Source organism: Ursus americanus, chromosome 26 (genome assembly GCF_024610735.1).
Source record: "Ursus americanus isolate L20-20 chromosome 26, mUrsAme1.1.p, whole genome shotgun sequence".
NCBI classification, from domain to species: Eukaryota; Metazoa; Chordata; class Mammalia; order Carnivora; family Ursidae; genus Ursus; species Ursus americanus.
In genome coordinates this window covers 13,280,968-13,305,017 of record NC_142152.1, presented here as the reverse complement: position 1 = coordinate 13,305,017, position 24,050 = coordinate 13,280,968, and the positions used below count along the sequence as shown (strand labels likewise).

The window sequence follows — 24,050 nt, the reverse complement described above, 5'->3', positions numbered from 1 at the left end:
GTCAGACTGGTTGCTCAGTGATCAATGGATAAATTAATATGGTTTTTACATTTTACATTTAAAAAGATGTTTTCCACAAAGGAAAACATGGTTACAAGACACATTTATTATCTCCCATTTCTGACAAAAAGGACATCAGGCAGACACAGAGTTAACTATTTTCCTCACTTGGTGCTGATAATCCTTTCTTTCTTTTTTCTTTAAGATTTACCTTATTTATTTTAAGTCTTTTTTTTTTTTAAAGATTTATTTATTTGAGAAAGAGAGAATGGGGTAGGGGCGGAGGGAGAAAGAATCCTCAAGCAGACTCCCCACTGATCATGGAGCCTGATGTGGGGCTTGATCCCAGGACCCTGAGATCATGACCTGAGCAGAAATCAGGAGTTGGACACTTAACTGACTGAGTCACCCAGGTGCCCCTATTTTATTTATTTGAGAGGAGAGAGAGAGAGAGTGAGAGAGCATGAGCAGGAGGGGGAAAGGGAGAGAGAATCTTACAGATTCCATGCTGAGCATGGAAGCTGAGGCAGGGCTTGATCTCATGACCCTGAGATCATGACCTGAGCTGAAACCAAGGGTTGAACACCCAGCCAACTGTGCCACCCAGGAGCCCCTGATAATCCTTTCTTCAGTTTAGAGTATTGGTATGTGACGGACAGGGTAAATACAGCTGATTATTTTCCTTCTTTTTTTTTTTTTATGAAAAGGAATCTTTATAGGTGCTTTACTCTCTATACCATTAAGATTGATCTTAGAGTTGAGTAGAAATAAGAAGCAAAAAAGCAAAAAGAATGATGACAGTAATTGTGATAATGGTTAATAATCTCTCTCCTTCAGGAAAACCATGTATTTATATTATATGAATCTTACTTGGAAAAAAATGAAAAGAAAAGGCAACTGGCAAATATAACAGTACCTCGGTAGTTGATGATTTCTGTCCCAAGCACCGGAGTCATCTCCAGGACTGTGATGAAGGCTTTGTCCATAGATGTTAGAGGAAAAGGAGACATGCGGTGTCTTCTAGCCACCTTGGTGATATCAACAGCACTGTGACCTAAACAGGAATATAATTAACTAAGACTATGATGCTGAAACAGTGATTACAAAGTGGGAATGTTTTATAAATATCATCAATTCTCATTTTCATATGTCTGTAAATGAACATTACAAGGTAAGAAATTTTCTCCTGCTTCCAAAATATAGCCTGCTTTCATAGAACATTAAATCAGGTCAGCACTGTTACATTATGTGTCAAAACTTGGTGAAATTTAATGATGTTATTGGATAATCCTTTTGAATGCTTACTGTGCATTGTGGCACTGTTCTAATTGACATTCACAACAACCTTATGGGGAGGCATTATTATTATCCTTATTTACAGATGAGGAAAGAGAGGTTTATATAGCTTGGCTTAAATCACAGAACTAGTAACAGCAGAGACAGGACTCAAACCAGGGTAGTCTGGCTTCAGAGTTTATCTCCTTAACCACATACTAAACATTGAACACTTAATGAGCTAGTTAGTAAAATGAAATACTCAAACTTGAATTTATTTAGGATTTCATAGGAAATTTTCTTTTTTCAGAAAAGTTACAGGAAAAGATTATTTAGCTACCCACTCCTTATTCACTCTCTTTCACGGCATTAGTATTACCCGTACATTAAAACTTCTAATTTATATCTCCAATCCCAACCTCTACCTTCAACTCTAGATTTATATGTCATGCTAAACAGCTGGTGGATAAGAATGTGTATCTCCAAACTTATAAATCATCCAACATGCACTTGGATGTGTAACACGCAATTGCAAATAACACGTTCAAAATCAAACTCTTGATTCCCTTACCCTTCTATCTTGCCCTTATGATGTTTTATTCTCTTGCAATTTCCATCTCAGAAAATAGCAACTTGATTCTTCCAGTTATTAATCCAAAATCTTGGAAACATCCTTGATTCTTCTCTTTTTGTCAGAACCATATCTAAACTACCTCTGAAATATCTCTAGAATCTGACCATTACTTACCATCGCCACAATTACTACAATACTTGGATCCATCATTTATTTCCTGGGAAACTGAATAGCCTCCTAATGGATCTCCCTACCACTGTCCTTTTTCCACTATAATTTATTCTCCACACAGTAGTTACAGTGATCCTTTTGAATTTTAAATTAGATTGTGCTAATCTCTGCTCATAACTCTCCAATGACTTTCCATCTCACTCAGAATAAAATATTTGCTATGGCCTACAAAGTCTAACATATTATGGCCCCCACTATTCTCATCTCCTATCACTTCCCCCTTGATCACTGTGCTCTAACCATACCGGTTCCTTGCTTGTCGTTGAGCATGCAAAATATATCTCTCCTCAGGGTCTTTGTACTTGGCATTTTGTCCACTTTGACATCCTTCCCCAGATAGTATGGTTCCATCCATCCCTCGTTTCTTTCAAGTCATTGCCTCTCATCAGAGAGGCCTTTGTTAAACCTCCTATCTAGAATATTACCCACCATCATTTTCTATTCTTTTTATCCTTTCTTCATGGATATATAAATAAATAAATACACACATATATATGGATATTCATATCCACATGCCTATAATTTATATAATATATACATTTACATTTATTTGTTTATAGCCTTCCTCTTTGTAGAATGTAAGCGCCATTGTCTTTTTTGTTCAATGTTATCTCCAGTATCTAGAACAGTATTTGGCACATATTAGGCAATAAAAATAAATATTTGTTAAATTAATGAATCATTTAATGACAAAAAGGGACTTCTTAGATCACTATATTTTCATGCATAAATAACTTGGTCTTTTCTTTGAAATATGAGAAGAAAAAAGAGCCTGAGTCTCTGCTGACAATATTGAGCTGCTGTACAAGCCTTGGACTGCCTGTCACCAGGCTTTTGATATGCAAGACAAATAAGCTCCTATTTCTTAATCCACTTTATCATGACTATATATTCCTCAGTAGTCTATAAATTCTAGTCATTGCAATTTATTAAGTTTCATACCCCTAGCCCAAACACAGCAGCTACTTCAGACATATTCACTGAATTAACTTAAAGATACCACCTCAAAGAGTTTCCATTCTAAGATGAATGATATTGTCATAAGTACTCAAAGAAAAAGACATATAAAGATGCTTATACTTACGACATTTCTCTCCCATGGGCAATCATAAAATTACAAAATTTTCAAAGCTTGAAGGGCCTTAGAGATTTAGTGCTAAACATGACTAACATTTCTACTCAAAATTTAAGTAAGTGAACACTTATAAAGGATTATGTATGATATGATTTATCACTTATTTACAATTCAAAAGATAAATTTATTTCTTGCTTTCACTGAAGTCCCAGCCTTGTCATTAAATATCATGAAAACATATTGTCACAATCAGTGTAATTGGAGAAAATGATAGAGATAGGTGCTTCTGTTTTTTATTCAGGTTTACAGGTCTCAGATATGATATTTTCTAAAATATGTTTTACTTTCTTTAGGGTGAACAATGTAAAAACCTTATAAAAGCTGTCCTTTTAATATGTTTAGTTTCCGAGGAGAAAATTGTACTTTTTAACTGAACAGTTTATTTGTTGAATTGCTTTGTAATAGAATTTTTCTTATTAGAAAGCTAGTCTGATTATCAGTGATACACACATCTATTCAATAAATATTTATTGAATGCATTTTATGAGCCAGTTATGGTTAGGGACTTGGGGTACAGAGTGAGATACACCCTTCCATGAAGATCATTATAGCTCAGCAGAAAGGAAAGATGGTAAATAAAAAAATAAGAGCAGGTAAGTAGTAAGCCACCTGATGATGGTTCTTTAACTATAGAGACTGGTGGTTCTCTGTCTTTCTCTAATTGGAAATCTCAGTGTGGATATCTACCAGCCTGAAAAAATCTTTCCCAAAAATCTTTAAAATAATTTTGCACCTTATTTATATATATATTTTAGCACATCTACCACTTCTGTCTTATGTTATAGACATTTAAATATTTGTCTTACCTATGTTAGTCAACTGTAAACTCCTTGAAGGTAAACCCTACATCTTAACTAAATTTTTGGCTTCCATTTTTTTAAAGAAACACGATTTCAACTATTTTCTGATATATTTTTTAAAGATTTTATTTATTTATTTGACAGAGACAGAGACAGCCAGCGAGAGAGGGAACACAAGCAGGGGGAGTGGGAGAGGAAGAAGCAGGCTCATAGCGGAGGAGCCTGATGTGGGGCTCCATCCCACAACGCCGGGATCACGCCCTGAGCCGAAGGCAGACGCTTAACCGCTGTGCCACCCAGGCGCCCCTCAACTATTTTCTGATATTGACTATAGTGATTTACAAGAAGCTTCAAAGTGAAAGCTTCAGAAAATTTAAGAATAGTTATCTCTGACTTCTTTTATTTTATAAGTCATAATCCCAAAGCACTTTTATTTGTCCTGGCCATTAGAGAACTCAATCAGACAGGAAAAAGGATCAAGAATTATTTTTCTCCACACCCCAATCCTCTTCTTGATTCTGAGCCCAGCATAGAAATCTAATGGAAGAGAAAAAAAGTATGTACTTTTATGTCTTGAAGGTGAGAAGGATTATAGTCTAGCAGCCAAATTTCACTGAATAGTCCATAAAATCCTGTTTGGTAGAAGTAGGAAGGAAAGAATAATTTTTTTAAACTAAGAAGGTTATAATAAAAGGCAGTTTGGTTTTTGGATAAAAAAGTATCCAAAAATTGAGAGAAAATTTGGATAGTTTTTTCTATAAAGCAAAGATGATTTCATGGCCACAAATATATTCTGATAGCTACCTTACAAATAAATACCAATGGTCACAAAGAGAATCTCTGAGGGCATTAGCTCCATTCAATTCACATACACTACAAAACTAATATGTGAAAACATGTGTCCTATATAGAAGATTATAGTGTTCAAGGGAATATTTATTTTAACTTATAATAGTAAAATTAGCTGGTGATATATGGCTATCACTGATAATTTGTAAGCAGGGTAGCTACTTTGACAAAAATAAACTACAAAGTCCTGTAGGATATGGGATCTTTCTTTGGAAGTGGGGCAAGGATGGGGAAAGGAAGTCTAGACATCCCTTCCACTAGTAGATGTCTGAACTGAGCAAAGAATAACAGGTTTGAATTATTATAACATCTAAATTGATAGCACTCTTCTGCAATGGGTTTAATTTTCTCAAGTAGACTTACAAGATTAAAGCAATTCTAAATTAGCCACAGATTGGTGACCTGGAGGTTCTCTTACAAATTTAGGTTTCTATAAGTAAAACTTAACTTGTCACTTTTATATTTGATGCGGGGTTGACTATATGTGAGCTTGGAATTTTTGCAGGTAAAGTATTTAAAATGTTATTGAGATTTCCTATCTTCCATGCAGCAGTTATAACCACTAAAAAGACTATAAGAAGTCATTGTAAAAACAGTATGGATTCACTCAGGATTGCCATCATGAAGGATATGTTTAAATACTAATGGCAATGTCTGTGATGTGCGAGGTCTTCAAAAGGGCACAGAAAGTACAAATGGATTCCTTTCTACTGAGTAGAGTAACTAAGGATCTTTGTCATATAGCAGTAACCTTTTTCTTATGGCATGGCCATCGTGAAATGAGCTATTTATACCAGTGAAATTATTTTTCCCAATTCAAATGCATCCTTTTCAATCTGACAATTCTTAATATACAGTGTTTCATCTTGGCTTGAAAATCCACTCTTTAAATTAGAAGTAAATGAAGAGAAGATGCTTTCAAATGATAGAACAGAATATAATAGAAACAAGATATTCATGCAGGTTCTTCTTGATTAAATTAAAATCCTCAAGAGGAAACTTTATTCCTCAAAACAACCAAACTGCCTGAAGTGTAAATAATTATTCATTATTTGGATATACAGAAAATCTCAAGAAAGAGGCCTGTTCTGCCCTGCTAATAACACTGCCTTTCTTTATCATACTATTAGCAGCTTGAATTACATTTCTACTTTCTGGATCTTTCAGAGCAGCAAACCACCTAAAATAATGAATAGTTTTCCTAGGAAACCTAAAGAGTGAAAATGACAATTTGTTCAGGTTAAATAGCTAGGACCTTTGGTAATTCAAAGGATGTGTGGTTCAGACATATAAGAATTTACTCTTTCATACATATCTCTCAAATTAAGAGAAATCAAGTTTCAGAGCCTAATGAAACATTGGCAATGGTAGAGTTCGTAGGCTTGGGATGAGATGGCAATTTGGGTATCTGAAAATAATTTCTCATACTATTTACAATTTAATAGTCTCAAATGTTTTTCTACTTCTTTTATCTAAGATAATGAGCCTCACAGCATTTCTGACAAAACCTAGAAAACATGGCTGAAACGATTGCGCTGTTTTCTAGGGCATTATAAGAAATATTAAAGGAAAGTACTCTTGGGATTTTGTGCATCAAGATTATAAAACAGGGCATTGTCACAAAATGTCTGCTCTATAATTTATATGCATGGTTCACTACCCATGGGATAAAATCAAATTCCTTTGAATAGTATATAAAACACTTGCTTCCCCTTCAGCCTCATCACTCACTATGTCATTAGAAAATTGATGATACTGTATATATTAGAATATACCATACTATTTCATGTTTTCCTGCCTTAGCATATGATCTTCACTTTGCCTAGAACGAATTTTCTCTGATCTTCTTAAGAAATTATTATTCTTCCTTCACAATTTTCTTCAGTAAGGAAGTAATCAAATAATGATGGAATATGTCAAAAGGATCTTGGAGTCAACTGGAAGAGACTGTTTGGCCTGGGACAATTTAAGCATCAAAGTAAATTAGGATAGTAGCAGATAATAGAATCCATTTAATAAAATTAAAGTAAGAATCTATGAACATACACTAATATAAATAAATAATTACATAAAATTCTTCCTTACAACGGAATGCCAACTGAGAAATGAAGAAATGTTGGAATTAGAAAGTCACCACATGGCAACTATCATAGCAAAAACTGGTTCAGGCAAAAATCATCAATGGATAGTAACACTAGAAGGTGAAAATCTGAAGAAAAACAACATATTTATATAATTCACCATACAGCCCCATAAGATTCCTACTAACTACAAAACAAACTAGTTATTTTATTTATTTTTTATTTTTTTTAAGATTATTTATTTATTTATTTGACAGAGAGAGAGAGAGAGCCAGTGAGAGAGGGAACACAAGCAGGGGGAGTGGGAGAGGAAGAAGCAGGCTCCCAGTGGAGGAGCCTAATGGTGGGGCTGGATCCCAGAACGCGGGGATCACGCCCTGAATCCAAGGCAGACGCTTAACAATGGAGCCACTCAGGCGCCCCCAAACTAGTAATTTTAGATTGGAGAAACCTAGAAGACAGCATTTTAACTAAGTGACCAAAGTTAATATCACCAGTAATAGGACAAAATGACGAACTTCTTGATATGATACACAGAGAAGGATATAACATCACATATGAAGTATTTCTAACAAAAATGCATAACCTGAATCAAACCATCAGGAAATATCAGAAAAGTCTCAAATTGAAGAAAATTCTATAAGTAACTAACCTATGCTCTTGAAAAATGTTAAGGTCATAAAAGACAAAAAAAAAAATGAGGAATTGCTCCATAGGTTGCTAAAAGTAAGGCATCATTCTGGACTGGATCCCACATCAGAAGAAGAAAATGTTTTTTTTTTTTTTTGCTATCAAGAACATTATTAGAACAATTGGCAAAATGTAATTTGAATAAGATTATATAATTGTATTATGGCAAGGTTCATTTCCTGATTTTGGTAATTGTATCGTGGTTATGTAAGAAATTTTTTTTCTTTTCTCCTTTTTTTTAAAATAAAGAAAATATACATCTGAAGTCTTTACGGGTAAAGAGGCATCATGTCTGCAATTTACTCACAAGCAATCCCAGAAAGTATGTATATTATTACATATAGAGAAATGACAAAGCAGTTGTGGCAAAATGTTAACATTTGAGGGAAACTGGGTGAAAGATTTATACAAGAATTCTTTGTACTATTCTTGCAACTTCTCTGAAGTTTGAAATTTTTTCAAAATTAAAAAAAAAAAACTTCTTTCAATAATCTCTCCTTTATGAAGCTATATATGACCATTCCTCTTTTTTTCTTTTTCTTGCACTGAGGGACTATGAACTACTCTATCTTAGGATTCTCATTCCATACTGTATTAACTACATGTCTTATAGTAATTATACTTATTTATATACATGTCTATTTTCTTAACTAGATTTTCAGCTCTTTGAGAAAGGAAAAAGCATCTTAATGTCAAAGCCCAAGGATGCTGTGCACACGGTGGTCACACAGAAAATTTTTGTTGAATAAGGTCCTAAATGCTTGATTTTAATCACTCTAGAATATACAGCTTGACAAAGATGAGCTGAGAGATAAACACTACATACAATTTCAAACATTATTCTGGTCAATAATTTCAATGTTCTTTTTACTAGAATAGTCTAGTTTTAAAAATAATTGCAAACATTTATTAACAATAAATTGAAACTAGGTTTTTCTTTACTTTTTTGTTTAAAAGTGGTAGAAGGGTCAACGCATTAGCGAAATGAAAAAAGAGAATAAAAAATATTTTAGCTGTGTCAAGCAGTCAGGGAAATGGAAAATTAGCTTTGGGTTCGATGCATGTAATGCCTAAATAATTAACACTCTAAGTAAGTAACACTGTAAGTAAATTCTTTCGGTTATCTTTAGATCAGGAAAGGTATATCTATAGAAAAATTATAAGACCAAAGGAGGAAAAAATAATTTATCTCCCATGGTCAGGTATGAACTGTCTTTATAGCTATCTTCCTTCTGCTTTTATTTTCAATTTGTCACATACAAGTAAGCTAAATATATAATATTAAAAGTAAATAGATAAAATTAGCTGAGAATACACGGTAAAAAAGAGATGAAGAGAAAAATGATATTAGAAGATATAATGATAAAATAGATTAGCTAAAGGAACACTAAAAAGGGTAAAATTATTATTTTCTCTTTTTAAAAAAGATTTTATTATTTGAGAGAGAGCAAGCACGTGGGCAAGACGGGTGCAGAGAGAGGGAGAGGGACAAGCAGACTCCCCGCTGAGCAGGGAACCCGATCATGACCTGAGCCGAGGGCAGATGCTTAACTGACTGAGCCACCCAGGTGCCCTAAGGATAAAATTATTTTTAAAAAACTGTAAGTAGGAGTTAAGTGCTAACACACCCAACAAAGGCAAGCAGTCTTTTTAGTTGAGGTGGCTACAGATGATCAGCAGTAATCTTTCATGACTGTCTTTCTGGGGCTGGACTTCACTACAGGTGTTCCTAAGGACTGAGGGCTCTTGAGGAAGGCCTCAAACCATGATCCTTAGGTTCTTGCCCTTACTAGCAGCACTAGTGCTGTATATAGATTAAAAATTGTGGGTACTGGTTATAGCTACTATGACAAAAGACCAGCTTTCGATATAATCTTCCCCTTTCAGATACAATCTTTCCTTTTCCCCCTTCCACAAACTTTCTTTCATCAGATCTTTCTCCTCTGCTTACACTATGGATAATTACCTTCTGCTTTGCTGTCATTCTAGTTCAGGAACACAAACAAATATATTATCTGATCTGGAATCCCTTGGTTCATTCTTGTCCTGCTGTTGATTTCTAGTTTTGTGCCCTTTTTGGACTCCAAACTTCAGCTTGCTTTGTTAGGCTGCTAAGAACCCCTTTTTAAACCTAAATAGCCAAAAAGCTGAGAATTCTCTTATTCCCCAAAGAGGCTGTCAGGATATAATTTCAGAGGCATTAATATAAATGTATATACATGTATATGTATATACACATATACACAACACATATATAAACTCAATATATTTTTGTTAGCTTCTATTTGGAATGTTTTCATAAATGCCACTAGCATTAAAATGCAAAATTAGAATTATTTTCTTCAGTAGGTCCTTGTTCTAAACATTCTTTAGACAACAGTAGAGAAAAAGTAGTTTTTCTTTAGAAATCATAAGCTATTATATCTCTAAAAGTGGAATCTAACAAGTATCTTTTAAACCCTTTCTAAGCATTAACTAACTAGTCTCAATAATGCCCTGGGAAAATGAACCAAGAGAAGTTCAAAGTCATTTTTGTAGTTAGAGGAGTTTTACTAGCTCATAAAAGCTGCATTTTCCTTAGTTAATCTTCTCCAGATGGTGTTGTTTTTCGTATTATTAGGTATAAGCACATAAGGCTTCAACTCCAGAATGCCTATCCTAGTTATTAGTTTTAAAGACAGATTAATAAAAAATAAAATTTTGACTAATATCTTTTGTAAGATGTAAACATTGTTAAACATGATCATTAGGCATGTGGTAGATGTCAATTTGTATAGTTGAGAAAGAAAATCTTATAACAGGTGATCACACAGGCAAATATGAAGACTGAGTCAGTGTTCTTGGTAAAAACAGAAATCTAGTTTTTAAGATATTTTGCACATAAGCAGAAACTATGTAGTTTATTCTGTATTTATTAGGTACTTGGTATGATTCTCGTCTTTCAATAGGCCTAAAAAGTGGGGTTAATTCACAACTAATTCTGCTGATATGAGGGCTACAGTTTTTCAAAAAAGTATAAATCACAGTATGACTATAACTGTAGAACTGAAATATAGTCCAATGTGTATACTGGAAGAAAATAATTATATGTGTTAGCAGCAGTTATCTTTAAGTAGTAGGATGAGACTGATTTTTTTCCTTCCTACTTTTCTGTATTATTCAGATTCTTGAAAATAATCTTACATCACTTAAAAATATTTAATAAATGTTTCAAAATTTGAAATAATTATTTTCTTAGCCAATCCTAGCCAATATCTTCCAAAGTCATGGCCCAAATTCTGGGGTTCTAAGGAAATTTCTCAACAGCATCTGATTTAATTGTGTTTTTAACCATCAAAAAAACTTCTTACATGTACACCTGAAACTAATATAACACTGTATGTTAAATATACTGGAATTAAAATAAAAACTTAAAAGCTTCCTACTGCCCTCGGGATACAGTTCAGACGACCTAGAGTAATGTGTTAGGCTTTTCATGACCTGTCCTTTCTCCTCGACTTCATCCCTCTTTGCTCTTACATATACCTTTATTTCAGCTATAGAAAACTTAATAATTTCTAGTACACAGCATGATTTTTTTTTCTCACTATCTGTCTTAACTGCTCTTCTACTTCCAGTCCAACTAGCAAACACCTGCTTATTTTTTAAGACTGTGAAAGTAGAGTCATATCAATATAAGATCTTGTAATCATGTTGCCTAAGTTAGAAACTGGTAGTCATTCTTGACTTCCTTACCTTCCATATCTAGTTCCCAATCCTGTCGATTGTGATTCCTTAATATTTTAAAAAATCCTGTATTATTTTTCTATTTCTATTGCTCCAGCTTTAACTCCAGCTCTCACTAGATTCTTGCTTCTGATCTCACCCGGAATCAATACATTCTTCACATAGTAGTAAATGTTCTTTCAAAATTTCAAATTTGATCTTGTCATTCCATATTCAAATTCCTTTATTGACCTTTACAATAAAATCCAAACCCATTAGCATGGCAAGTAGGAGGTTCATCTGCAAAGACTGTATGGCCAATTGGAGGTTACAATTTGGTAACTTCTCCAGCCTCTTATTTCCCTTATTCCTTTCCTCCTCTTCATACTGCACCCCCGCCTCCATCTGTCTGTTACAATGCTTGGTGCATAGTAAGCTCTTCATAAATGTTAGATATTTGCACTAAGGGAGCCTGGGTGGCTCAGTCAGTTAAACATCCTGTTCTTGATTTTGGCTCAGGTCATGATCTCAGGATTGTGAGACTGAGCCCTATGTCGTTGTCAGGCTCATGCTGGGTGTGGAACCTGCTTAAGATTTCCTCTCTCTCCTTCTTCCTCTCCCTCTCCTTCCCTAAAAAAAATTAGATATTTGCATTAATATTAACTTTAATAGAGTTATCATCCGAGATAGATTTAAATTCATGTGGAAAGAACAGTTTGAATAGAGCAGCTGCTTTTGCTCTCCCACATTCCTCTCCACTTTTTTCTACCCTGTTCTGTATCCCACAGGGCTAGCATTTATGAACAGAACCAACAGAATCCTTATACCTGTGACTTCTGCTTAAGTTCAGCCAATGGAAACAATTGGCAGAAGAATGGAGAGCAGAAAAGTACAGACAAGATATTTATTCCTTTGGCCTCCTGTCTGCTAGTTGGCAGTGGTTATGTTCCTTTAACAAAAACAATTAGCTGTTTGAGGCAGGCCTCTCTAACAGACTCATTTTAGACAATTATTCCCTTCCCTGGCTCCTTGAGGCTTAAGGGTAGCAACAATTTCCTGCTGTTGCTTGCCCCAAAAGTTCTACAACTTATCTTGTTTTTCCTTAACCCTGGCTACTCTGTTGTAACTAGTTCCCTTATGAAATTCTGCATTACCCTGTTTGAGTGTGGCATTTGACTCCTGCCAGGACTAAGTGATACAGCAGCCAGGGTGAGACTGGACACAATATGATTACGGAAGAATGTAGAGATCGATATTGGTAGAGCACTGGTTTCCTAATGGAGATCAGAGGGAGATGAGGCTAGAAAGGTAACTAAAACCAGACCATAAAAGCCCTTGAATGCTCGACTTTGGAGACGGAACTTTATCATGTAAGCCAACTGGAAGCCATTTATATAATTTTATCATGTAAGCCAACATTCTGAAGTTTTTAACATAAGAGTGATACCTATAAAGATTTCTTGTAGACAACAAGTTTTACCATAGAAAGGTTGAAAAATTAGGTCAACATCACATGTCTAAATAGATAGTACGTCAAAATGAAGAGACCAGATGTCCAGATTTTGCCTGGTGTGCTTTCTCCTATATCACACTAGGGGGGACTTTCTTTCCTTCAACTTTATTTACCAAAAATAAGTTGAATACTCTATGTAAGACACTTTATTAAACATTAGGGAGTAATGCTGAGGTAATAAGATGAAATTCCTATCTCCCAATCTCATAGAACACAGAAATCAGTGTTTTAAGGAAAAAGTAAAACAAACCTGTAAATGCTTATGTTTTAATGTTTTTTTTTTAAAGATTTTATTTATTTATTCAACAGAGATAGAGACAGCCAGCGAGAGAGGGAACACAAGCAGGGGGAGTGGGAGAGGAAGAAGCAGGCTCATAGCAGAGGAGCCTGATGTGGGGTTCGATCCCATAATGCTGGGATCACGCCCTGAGCCGAAGGCAGACGCTTAACCGCTGTGCCACCCAGGCGCCCCAGCTTATGTTTTAATGTTAAAACAAAAAGCTACATATGATAATGCAGAAAAAGGAATAACTAATTCTGACAGCACAAATGGTAAAGTTTCATAGAGGAGGTGACAACTGAGCATTAAACAATAAGAAAGAGAGAGGAACATTTGAAACAGAATGAACAAAGTAACAGATTTGAAAGTACTTTTAGAGAATTGAGGAATCACCTAATGAGGTTGGAGGTGGAGAGGATGAAATACAACGCATAAGAGTGGTCATTTCAATTAAGGATAGGATTTGAAGAGGCTTACTACTGTAGAAAATGGAGAACTATTCAAGATTTTTTATACAGAAGTGATACATATTTAAAAATGCAATAGTTGACTGATGGTAGCTTGCAAGGAAGAGAGACTGCTATCAGGCACAACAGTTAGTATGCTACTACAATCTTAAAAGACACAAAGAAGGCCTGAACTAATAAAATAGGAACTGGAAAAAGAATATTTAGAAGAGCCTTAATAAATGGTTCTATGACTGTGCTTTGGGAAGGAGGTGTAAATATTATGATGAGATATCGAGCTTGGTTATGAGGTAAGTGGGAAGGACATTAACTAAGATAGCAATAAAGGGATAATTTGGAGGGAAGGGTACTTAATTTGGTTTTGATGAGGGAAATGTGAGATCCCAGCAGAACATCAAGGGGTGATTCCAGTATGTAACAACAAGAGGAGTTTGGAGTTTGGGAGAGAAGGTTTTTCATCTTGTGTGATTCACATTCTATACCTAGCGAACAGTAACACCCCATTTCCTCCTCCTTTCGGCCCCTGGCAACACCATTCTGTTTTCTGATCCTATGAGTTTGATTATTTTAGATACCTCAGATAAGCTGAGTTATGCAGTATTTGCCTTTTGCAACAGGTTTATTTCATTTCGCATAATGTCTTAAGGTTCATTCATGTTCTAGTGCATGACAGGATTTCCTTCTTTTTTAAAGGCTGAGCTGAGTAATATTCCATTATATATATGTATTCATTCATCTGTGGATGGATATTTAGGCTGCAGAAGCTATTGTGAATACTGCTGCAATGCACATGGATATGCAGTCATCTCTTTGAGATCTGTTCTCAATTCTTTTGGATACATACTCAGAAGTAGGACTGCTGGATCGTCTTGCAGTTTTATTGTTAATTTTTTGAGGAACTTCCTTACAGTTTTTCCTACTAGTTGCACCATTTTACAATCCCACCAATAGTACACAAGCATTCTGATTTCTCCACATCCTTACCAACACTTGTTATTTCTGTTTTTGTTTTTGTAGTGGCAGTTCTGATTTGCATTTCCCTTATGATTAGTGATATTGAACATCCTTTCACATGTTCAGTGGCATCTGTATATCTTTGGAAAAATGTATATTCAAGTCCTTTGTCCACTTTTTAATTGCTTTTTGTTGTTGTTGAATTGTAGGAATTCCTTCTATATACCAGAGATTAACTCATTATCTGATATATGGTGTGCAAATATTTTGTCCCACTCTATAGATTGCTTTTTCATTCTGTTGACTGTGTACTTTGCTATGCAGAAGTTTTTAAAATTTAATATAATCCCATTTGTCTATATTTGCTTTAGTTGCTGTTTTTGTGTCATATCATTGCCCATTCCAATGTCATGAAGCTTTCCCCTTGGGTTTTCTTCTAGTTTTATAGCTTCAGGTCTTATGTTTAGGTCTTTAACCCATTTTGAGTTAATTTTGGTATATAGTATAAGATTAAGGGTCCATCTTTAATTTTTTTTTGCATGTGGATATCCACTTTTTCCAACACCACTTGTTGAAGAGACTATCCTTTCCCCATTGTGTAGTTTTGGCACCCTTGCCAAAGATCATCTGACCCTATATGTGACAGTTTATATCTGGGCTTTCTATTCTGTTCCATTCATCTGTATGTTTGTTTTTACGTCAGAACCACACTGTTTTGATTAATGTATCTTTGTAGTATGTTTGAAATCAGAAAATGTGAGCCCTGCAGTTTTGTTTTTTCTCAACACTATTTTAGCTATTTAAAGTCCTTTGATTTTTTTTTCACTGAATTTTAAAATGGTTTTTCTATTTCTGAAAAAAAAATGTCATTGGGATTTTGATAGGGAGTACACTGAATCTTTAGAATATTAACAATATTAAGTCTTCCAATTAATGAACAAAGGGATGTTTTCCCATTTATTTGTGTCTTTTAGAATTTCTTTCAGCAATATTTTATAGTTTCAGTGCACAAGTCTTTCGCCTCCTTGTTTAATGTATTCCTGAGTATTTTATTTTTTGATACTATTGAAATGGGGTTTTCTTAATTCCTTTTGGATTGTTCATTGTTAGCATATAGAAACACAATTGATTTTTGATTATTGAGTTTATATTCTGCAACTTTGCTGAATTCTTTCATTCTGACAGTGTGTGTGTGTGTGTGTGTGTGTGTGTGTGTGTGTGTAATCTTTAGGGTTTTCTACATATAAGATTGTGTCATGTGTGAACAGAGATCATTTTACTTCTTTTCCAGTTTAGATATCTTTTATTTGCTTTTCTTGCCTAACAGCTCTGACTAGAACTTCCAGTATCTTATTGAATAGAAGTGAGAGTGGGTACTCCTGTCTTGTTTGTGATTATAAAGGAAAACCTTTAAGTTTTCTACTGTTGTGTATAATTTACCTGTGGGCTTTTCATATATAACTTCTGTTGAGGCAATTCCCTTCTATTCCTATTTGGTGAGTGTTTTTCTCAAGAAAGGGTATTGAATTTCTGCATCTATTAAGATGATCATGTGATTTTTGCTCTATTCTGTTAATGTGGTGTATTCTGTTTGTTGACTTTTGTATGTTGAACTATTCTTGCATCCCAGGGATACATCTCACTTGTTCATGGTGTATAATCTTTTTAATGTGCTGTTGAATTTGGTTTTCTAGTATTTTGCTGAGGATTTTTGCATCTACATTCATAAGAGATACTGGACTGTAGTTTTCTCATAATATCATTGTCTGGCTCAGGGTAATGATAGCCTCTGAAATGAATTAGTAAGTGTTCTCTTTTCTTCAATATTTTGGAAGAGTCTGAGAAGAACTGGCATTAATTCTTCTTTAATTGTTTGGTAGAATTCTACAGTGAAGTCATCTGGTTCTGGGCTTCTTGGTGGGAAGCTTTTGGTTACTGATTCAGTCTCCTTGCTAGTTGTTAGGTCTGTTTGGATTTTCTATTTATGCATGATTCAGTCTTGGTAGAACGTATGTTTCTAGAAGTTTATCCATTTCTTCTAGGCTATTCAATTTGCTGCAGTATAATTATTCAAAATAGTCTCATAATCTTTTTTTATTTTTGTGGCATCAGTTGTAATGTCTTCGTTTTCATTTCTAATTTTAGTAATTGAGTCTTCCTCTTATTCTCAGTCTAGCTAAGGGTTTGTCAAATTAGCTAAGTTTTAAAAATAACAACTCTTCATTTTGTTGATTTCTTCTATTGTTTTTCTATTCTCTATTTCATTTATTTCTGCTCTAATATGTATTATTTTCTTCCTTCTACTAAATTGGGGATTAGTTCTTTGAAACGTACAGTTAGGATGTTGATTTCAGATCTTTCTTCTATTTTAATGCAAGCATTTACTGTTATAAACTTCCCTGTGTTATTGTTTTTGCCGCATCCCAAAAATTTTAGTGTTTTGTTTTGTTTTTCTTTAGTCTCAAGATATTTTCTAATTTCCTTGTGATTTCTTCTTTGACTCATTGGTTGTTCAAGAGTGTGTAATTTCCACATATTTGTGATTTTTCTAATTTTCCTATTGTTATTGATTTCTAGTTTCATTGTTTTGTTGTTGGAAAAGATACTTGGCAGATTCAACTTTCTTAAATTTGTTAAGGCTTTTTTTTGTGTGTGTGGTCTAACATTTGATCTATCCTGGAGAACGTTCTGTGAATAGGTAGGAGCAGAATATGTATTCTGCTGCTGATGGGTGCAGTGTTCTGTGTATGTCTGTTGGGTCTAATCGTTTTATAATGTTGTTTAGTCTTCTGTTCCCTTACTGATTTTGTTTGATTATTCTATCTGTCATTAAAACTGGTGTATCGAGTTATACTATTACTGTGTTATTATTTCTTCCTTCAATTCTATCCATATTTGCTTTGTATTTTTGGGTACTCTGATGTTAGGTGCTTATGTACTTATAATTGTTACATCTTTCATTGTTAGGGAATTGACTCTTTTATCATTATATAACATCCTTCTTTGTTTCTTGTAACAGTTGTTTTTGACTTAAAGTATATTTTGTCTGATGTAAGTATGGCCACTCCTGCTCTCTTTTGGTTACCATTTACATGGAATAATGTTTTCCATCCTTACACTTTCAGCCTATGTGTGTCTTTGTATCTAAGGTGAGTCTCTTGTAGTTGCATCTTATTTTTTTTTTAAATCCATTCAGCCACTCTACGTCTTCTGATGGGGGAATTTAATCCATTTACATCTAAAGTTAGTACTAATAGGGAAGGACATACTATTACCATTTTAAAAATTGTTTTTCTTGTCTTATAGTTATTTGTCCCTCTTTTCCATTCTTGATGCTTTCCTTCGTGTTTCATTGATTTTTTGTATTGACCTTTGATTTCTTATTTCTTTCTTTGTATATTCTGTAGGTATTTTGTGTGTGTGTGAGGTTTCCTTGGAACTTATATAAAACATCTTGTAGTTACAACAATCTATTTCATGCTCATAATAACTTCAATCATACACAAAAACTCTACTCTTTTATATATTCCCATTCCCATTTTATATTAATTGATGTCACAAATCACTCTTTATACACCGTGTATACATTAACATAGTCTTAAAGTTATTTTTTATGACTTTATCTTTTAAATTCTATACCAAAATTAAAAGTGCTTTATATACCACTATTACAGTATTTTAGAATTTGGATTTGTCTATATATTTACCTTTGCTGGTGAGTTTTATATTTTAATATGCATTTGTGTTGTTGTCTGATGTCCTTTTGTTTCAATTTGCAGGAGTAACTTTAGCATTTCTTGTAAGGCAGGTCTAGTGGCGATAAACTCCTTAGCTTTTGCTTATCTGTGGAAGTCCTTATTTCTCTCTCATTTCTGAGGGACGGTTTTGCTGGAAATAGTATTCTTGGTTGACTGTCTTTTTCTTTCAGGACTTTGAATATATCATCCTACTCCCCTCTGGCCCATAAGGTTTCTGCTAAGAAAGCCACTGATAATGGGATGAAAGCTTCTTTAAATACAAGTTGTTCTTGCTGCTTTCAAGATTTATTTATCTTTGACTTTTGACAGTTTGTCATGTGCCTTGGTGTGGGCCTCTTTGGATTCATCCTCTGTTTGGAATATTTTGAGCTTCCTGAATTTTGATGTCCATTTATTTCCTTAGATTTGGGTAGCTTTCAGCCATTATTTCTTCATATAAGCTCTCCCTTTCTCTCTTCTCCTCTGGAACTCTCATGATGCATATATTGGTTTGCTTAATGTTGTCCTATAAATTCCTCAAGCTTTCTTCACTTGTCTTCTTTTTTTTTTCTCCCTTTTCTTCTCTGACTTGATTTCAAATGATCTTTCTTCAAGTTCTTTCTTTTGCTTGGTTAAGCCTGCTGTTAAATGCTTCTAGTGAATTTTTCAGGTCAGTTATTCTTCAGTTCCACAATTTCTGTTTGGTTCTTTTTTAATAGTTTCTATGTCTTTGTTGATATTCTCATTTTGTTCATGCATTGTTCTCCTGATTTTGCATAGCTGTCTATCTGTATTCTCCTGTAGATCATTTAGCTTCAAGAAAATTACTTCCAATTCTGTGTTAGGAAATTCACAGATTTCAGTTTCTTTGGGGTTGGTTTCTGGAGATTTATTTGTTCATTTTTTTTAAAAAAGATTTTATTTATCTGAGAGAGAGACAGAGAGACCATGAGCAGGGGGAGAGGCAAAGGGAGAGGGAGAGGGACAAGCAGACTCCCCACTGAGTGGAGAGCCCAACACAGGGCTCGATCCCAGGACCCTGAGATCATGACCTGAGCCAAAGTCAGACACTTAACCAACTGAGCCACCGATTTTTGTTCATTTGATTGAGCCATATTTCTTTGTTTCTTCATGTACCTTGTGATTTTTTTCTTCTGAGTTTTATGCATATCGGGAAAATAGCCATATCTCCCAGTCCTTATAGATTGACTTTGTACAGAGGAAGACTTTCACCAAACAGTCCAGCTAGAGATTCTGAGGGTTTCATGACTTCTCTTGGCTATGCATGTAATTTTCTACTTACATGAGAGGTTTGTTGGTTTCTTTTTCAGGAGTCCATTGTCTCTTGTTTCCTTTGGTATCTGCCTGTGGCACTGCAATCTCTCTGGTGCTGCAGCAGCAAGCCACCTACTCTCCTTTAATCTCAGTGGCCCCTTGGCATCCAAAGTATGCCAACTCAAGCACTCTAAGTCAAGCGAGACAGAAACCAATCCTTTGGATAGGCCTCCTTCCCTACCTCTAAACTGGACTGCTGCATATACATGCTGCACTCTTTTCTCTTCTACCTAAGGAATAAGCTGGGAGCTGGGGGCCTTCTCCCCAAACAGTGAGCCATGTCAGCTTCTGTACTATTTCGGACACTCCAATGTCACTGCAAGCAGCCACTGCTCTCACTTGCTTTCAGTGGCCCCCAAGCATGCAAACTATGCTGGTTTCATCAGCACTCCAAGTCAGATGAGACAAACCAGTTCCTTGGGCAGCCTTCAAAAAACTCAAACATTGGATGCTTATTCCACTCTTCTCTCTCCTTTTCCCTCCAGTGAGAGGTTGCAAGCTGGGTATTCTCTGATGATCATAGTGAGCTGTGCTGAATGAGTGGGAGCAGAGATCATAGGTAAAGTGAAAAGACTCTTCTTTCTCATTTTAATACACCTTTGCTTGGCCTCTTCTTGGCTTTGCACTCACCTGCAGTGTGCAATTTATTAACTGGTTTGTGGAGTTCTCACAAAGGTATTTTGCTCCATATACTGTTGTTAAGTTGGTGTGTCTGTGGAGAAAAGAGGTGTGGGACTTCCTATTCCATGATTTATTAACTTAATGTTTTTAGCTATACCAGATAAAATACTGACAAGAGGCTAAAAAGATTGACTAAAAGTAATAAATGAGTCACAATGTTTCATATGAAATAAGACAAGATCAAATTTAAATTGAAGGTAAATACTGCCTATGAAATTATTAGGTTTCACAAATAAAAGAAAAATATTTGAGAACTTGGTAAATAAATGACATGAAGATATATGAAAAGATCTGATTTATTTAGGAGATTAGATGAGAAAGTTGAGAAAGGCAGTCTTATAAATAGTACCTCAATAAATACTTATGGAAGTGAATTGCTAATTATCTTTAGTTATATAAAGAAAAATTGAATAAGTGATGATAAGCAGTTGTTGTCTAATCCAGTAAGTGCCAATCAAGAGGGTAAGGGATTAGATCACAGTGGGAGAGAATCAGGAAAAATTTTCTAAAAATAGGAACTACAAGAAATTAACATACTTCTTCAAGGACTATTTCATAATTCTCTTAAGAGTTTCTTCTCGTAAAAAAAAAACTTATTTAAAAAATTTTTTTTTTCTTTAGGGGGAGTGGTGAGAGGCAGAGGGAGAGGAAGAGAGAGAATCCCAAGCAGGCTCCACACCCAGCACAGAGCCTTGGGGGGGCTCGATCCCACAATCCCGATCATGACCTGAGCCAAAATCAAGTACTGGTCACTCAACTGATTGAGCCACCCAGGCACCCCCAAAACTTCATGTTTTTGGTACAAGAAATTTAACTAGAAGACTTATCTATCTAGGATAAATTGAAAAGCATCAGACTAGAACCAAAAAGTACGATAATATACTTTAGACAAAAGGTTCTGAATCTGGTGACAGTAGTGACAACGAATGAATAATAAGTGCCAGAATGAAACATGAAATAATTTAAACAGAATAGTACTGGTAACAAAAACATTAATGCTTTTGCTAATGTTTATTGTTTTCCTTCTCTGCTCCCATTCTCTTTTCTTACTCTGGATGTTCTATTGTCACTTCTTTGCTCTGCTTGCCCAAGGTTTTCCTTTCATTTATTTACTCACTCACCCATTCATCCCATTTATTGAGAGATCCTGGGAAAAGTATGAGTGAGCAAGATAGATGAGTTACTGCAAGGAGCTTAGGATGGAGTGGACGGAATAAGCAGAGAAGGCAGAAAAGCACTGTACTGTAAATGGGCTTTCAATAAAATAAGAGAACTACAGAGTACTAGAGGAGAACATAAGAGGGACACTGCTCAGATTTGGAAGGTGACAAAGCCTTTTTCTTAATAGCTTCTTCTGTTTATATTTCCTTAATTTCCATAATTTTTGCTTAATATGTCCTTAATATTTTATTGGGTTTGTCTGTTTACTTATTTTAGAGGGGGAGAGAGAGACAGAGACAGCAGAACCATAAAAATCATAAGTTCAGTCGATTAGTATAAGACTAGCAAACTTTTACACATAAAGTGGGAAAAGCAAAGTCTTAAAGAAAGTTAGGAGCTGCAGATAAACTAAATACCTAAAATTTTTCACTTAACAGTTCTGGTAAGAATTTTAATATTTAATGAATATTTATCTCATCTGCATCCCACTGAACCCTGTTCTATTACATAATGTGTGTCTCCAATAAAATAGAATTGTCTTCAAGTATGCTACCCAGAGCAATCTACACTTTCAATGCTATCCCGATCAAAATACCGAGAACGTTTTTCAAAGAACTGGAACAAATAGTCCTTAAATTTGTATGGAACCAGAAAAGACCCCGAATCTCCAAGGAACTGTTGAAAAGGAAAAACAAAGCTGGGGGCATCACAATGCCGGATTTCGAGCTATACTACAAAGCTGTGATCACAAAGACAGCATGGTACTGGCACAAAAACAGACACATAGACCAATGGAACAGAATAGAGAGCCCAGAAATGGACCCTCAGCTCTTTGGGCAACTAATATTTGATAAAGCAGGAAAAAACACCCGGTGGGAAAAAGACAGTCTCTTCAATAAATGGTGCTGGGAAAATTGGACAGCTACATGCAAAAGAATGAAACTTGACCACTATCTCACACCATACACAAAAATAAACTCCAAATGGATGAAAGACCTCGATGTGAGACAGGAATCCATCAGAATTCTAGAGGAGAACATAGGCAGCAACCTCTACGACATCGGCCAAAGCAACCTTTTTCATGATACATCCCCAAAGGCAAGAGAAACAAAAGATAAAATGAATTTATGGGACTTCATCAAGATTAAAAGTTTCTGCACAGCCAAGGAAACAGTCAGAAAAACTAAGAGGCAGCCCACGGAATGGGAGAAGATATTTGCAAATGACATTACAGATAAAGGACTGGTATCCAAGATCTACAAAGAACTTCTCAAACTCAATACACGAGAAACAAATAAACAAATCAGAAAATGGGCAGAAGATATGAACAGACACTTTTCCAATGAAGACATACAAATGGCTAACAGACACATGAAAAAATGTTCAAAATCATTAGCCATCAAGGAAATTCAAATCAAAACCACACTGAGATACCACCTTACGCCAGTTAGAATGGCCAAAATAGACAAGGCAAGAAACAACAATTGTTGGAGAGGATGTGGAGAAAGGGGATCCCTCCTATATTGTTGGTGGGAATGCAAGTTGGTACAGCCACTCTGGAAAACAGTGTGGAGGTCCCTTAAAAAGTTAAAAATTGAGCTACCCTATGACCCAGCCATTGCACTACTGGGTGTTTACCCCAAAGATACAGACGTAGTGAAGAGAAGGGCCATATGCACCCCAATGTTCATAGCAGCAATGTCCACAATAGCTAAATCGTGGAAGGAGCTGAGATGCCCTTCAACAGATGACTGGATTAAGAAGTTGTGGTCCATATATACAATGGAATATTACTCAGCAATCAGAAAGAACGAGTTCTCAACATTTGCTACAACATGGACGGCACTGGAGGAGATAATGCTTAGTGAAATAAGTCAAGCAGAGAAAGACAACTATCATATGATTTCTCTCATCTATGGAACATAAGAACTAGAATGATCAGTAGGGGAAGAAAGGGATAAAGAAAGGGGGGGTAATCAGAAGGGGGAATGAAACATGAGAGACTATGGACTATGAGAAACAAACTGAGGGCTACAGAGGGGAGGGGGGTGGGGGAATGGGATAGACCGGTGATGGGTAGTAAGGAGGGCACATATTGCATGGTGCACTGGGTGTTATACGCAACTAATGAATCATCGAGCCTTACATCGAAAACCGGGGATGTACTGTATGGTGACTAACATAATATAATAAAAAATCATTATTAAAAAAAAAAAAAGAAAAAAAAAGAATTGTCTTCAAGTAAACATGTCCTTAAGATAAAATTATAATTATTTTTAAAGATTTTATTTATTTATTTGACAGAGAGAGAGACAGCCAGCGAGAGAGGGAACACAAGCAGGGGAGTGGGAGAGGAAGCAGGCTCCCAGCAGAGGAGCCCGATGTGGGGCTCGATCCCAGAATGCCAGGATCACGCCCTGAGCCGAAGGCAGAGAGTTAACGACTGAGCCACCCAGGTGCCCCAAGATAAAATTATTTTAAAATTAAAAGTCCATTAGAGACCTCAGATAAATGTGCTATTCTTCGAGAACTGGCAAAACAACCTGGAAAAAGAGTGGTTTGAAAAGGAAAGCAATGCTGAG

The 24,050-nt window shown here is 35.3% G+C and overlaps 1 protein-coding gene across 18 annotated transcripts in view; it reads right to left on the bottom strand.

Annotated features, from left to right (window-relative positions):
* The window catches only part of GPHN (gephyrin), a 603,483-nt gene that overhangs the window by 104,961 nt on the left and 474,472 nt on the right, over positions 1–24,050 (bottom strand). For all 18 annotated transcript variants that reach the window (XM_087856022.1, XM_087856023.1, XM_087856025.1 and 15 more), the window contains one exon: positions 917–1,054. In XM_087856022.1, the coding sequence (XP_087712148.1) occupies positions 917–1,054 (138 nt within the window). The remainder of the gene's footprint in view (positions 1–916; positions 1,055–24,050) is intronic.